The sequence below is a fragment of the Octopus bimaculoides genome, chromosome 2, assembly GCF_001194135.2.
Source record: "Octopus bimaculoides isolate UCB-OBI-ISO-001 chromosome 2, ASM119413v2, whole genome shotgun sequence".
Classification (NCBI taxonomy): Eukaryota; Metazoa; Mollusca; class Cephalopoda; order Octopoda; family Octopodidae; genus Octopus; species Octopus bimaculoides.
Window position 1 is genome coordinate 877,131 of NC_068982.1, and position 2,500 is coordinate 879,630.

The 2,500-nt window shown below is 39.8% G+C and overlaps 1 protein-coding gene across 1 annotated transcript in view; it reads left to right on the top strand.

The window, feature by feature from the left end:
- The first annotated feature begins 19 nt into the window (after positions 1–19).
- LOC106879778 (substance-K receptor) overlaps positions 20–2,500 on the top strand; it is a 317,536-nt gene continuing 315,055 nt past the window's right edge. The window contains exon 1 of the mRNA XM_052975251.1: positions 20–2,500. This exon is cut by the window's right edge and continues 448 nt beyond it. Coding sequence (XP_052831211.1) covers positions 2,040–2,500 — 461 coding nt within the window. The 5' untranslated portion in view covers positions 20–2,039.

The following is a 2,500-nucleotide window of genomic DNA, read 5'->3' on the forward strand; positions in this document are numbered from 1 at the left end:
ATGTGTGGTGCCGATGATATTGAATAACGAAGTGTTTTCTACATTTACACATAGACAGACTGTAACTCATAAAGCGCCGTTCCCCCCCCACCTTTCTCTCTACTTGCTTTCTCTCTATCTCGCAAACACCCAATCACAATTCTCATTATTCTATCCTTCCTCCTTCTCTCTCTCTCTCATTCCACAAATCGCTCTCAGTTCCGTTTGTTTCCCACTTTTTTTTGGGGGGGGGGGATTTGTTCTTTTTTTTCTTTCAAAGTTCAGTGCTTTTCTCTCTCTCTCTCTCTCATTCTCTCTCCGTCATTTTCTCTTTTCCTTCTCTTACCCATACATGAGTCTAGTGGAGCGGACAACTGGAACTTCTATAGCTAAAGCAAATTATGTATACGTTCTCCCTCACCAGCGCACTCATCTATGGACGCAAACACACACGCAGGAACGTACGTATATATATATATAGATCTATACCAAAATACAAACTTATATTTACATAAATACTTACACACGCACGCACGCGCACACACACACACACACACACACACACACACACACACACACATACGTATGTATGTATATATATGTGTGTACCGATATAATTATGTATACATGCCAATGGATGTTTACTAACATGAATTTCTTTTAAACTTACAAGCAAAGGAAATTTAAGATATATATATATATGTATGTATAAATATTGTGTACTTTTGTGATATTCAGGATGGGATCTGTTCAGCTCTATAACTTTCCCTTTCTACCACGTTCTGAAATCGTGTATACACATGCATCTACTTACCATTTTATAAGTACATATAATTTACGCACGTGCAAATCTCCCAGCTGTGTTCTCACATACACATAGACACGCATGCATTTATACACACATAGACACGCATGCATTTATACACACATAGACACGCATGCATTTATACACACATGCTAGGCACACACACACTCGCTGATAAATCTTCACACACTTACACAGGGAGTTTTAATATCTCTCTATCTCTCTATCTCTCTATCTCTCTATCTCTCTATCTATCTCTCTATCTCTCTATCTCTCTATCTCTCTATCTCTCTATCTCTCTCTCTATCTCTCTATCTCTCTATCTCTCTATCTATCTATCTATCTATCTATCTATTAAAATCCAACCACCGCTTAAATGTACATAAGTATACGCATAAAAACGCAGAAAGTTGAACGCACGGATACACTTATTGTACATACACGGAAAGTATTTTGTTAAACAAACTTTTCTCTTCTGCACAAACATACATTATACATACATGAACATGTTACAGGTGTATAGATTTATCTCCATGACGTACTCCTCCACATACAAATAGACGAGTCTATGCATAAAACATGTACATGACAACATTTCAGTTGTATCTTCTTACCGTTCCACGTTCTGCTGATGTAAAGTCACTTGCGCGCACACACACATACATTCAGGCGAGAACACGGTCAGACACATAGACGTGCGCACAAGGCAGCACGTGTTTGGCATCGGCGCATGCGAAGTTACACCTCACCCGAAAAGTCAGTGTTATAAACCAGACGACGACGACGACGACAACAACAACAACATCGGCAGCAGCAGCAGTAACATCAACAATGTTGTACCATTAAAATTACCTATTTTCATAACAAATCGAGGCAGTAGTTAATGATAGTGGTCGGTGTTGTTAGTTTTATTACCTGAACAAAGAATCGAGTTAAAAGAAAATAAAAAAAAAGTGTTAACTTTGACTGCGTCAAGCACAAAGCATTGTTTCAGTCCACCTGCTCGGTGGGTCCGGGTGAAAGTAAAACGATTTCTACCGATCATACGAGCGTGGTAGAACTGTAACCATGATAATAATAGTAACAACAACAACAACAACAACAAAACAACAGTATCAGAAACAGCAACAGCAACAACAACAACAACAGCCGTACACGTATCTTCCACCCAGCAGCATGGCACAAACTGTTCCAGCATCCTGCTGACCTCGATTCGGCTCCACATGCTAACTGGCCCAGTCGATCATCCATATCAATGAATCAGACGACGGGACGGATTTTACCGGCAATGACATCTGCTACCTTAAACAGCGAAGCTGATATCTCGGCCAGTGCACTTCTACGGCCTTTCTTGGATAGCGACTGTGATAATGATTGCTACTCGAACAATTTCTCCTTCATGGTGAACGACTCTTATGAGTACAACAATGGAGACAACATGCTGAAGGATAATCTATCTAAAGCTGTCAATGGACACGAGTTGACCAACGAGTCGAAAATCGGCCTGATATTTCTTTATTCTACAACAACGATTTTGGCCATAACGGGAAATATTATTGTAATATTAGTGTTCACAGTTGGGAAATGGTCACGCACTGACCTCCGTCCATTTCTGATTAATCTGGCTATTGCTGATCTTGTCATGGCTATCTTTTGTATGCCGTTCACTTTTACATATGTACTTCTAGAAACGTGGATTTTCTCAAAGCCCGTATG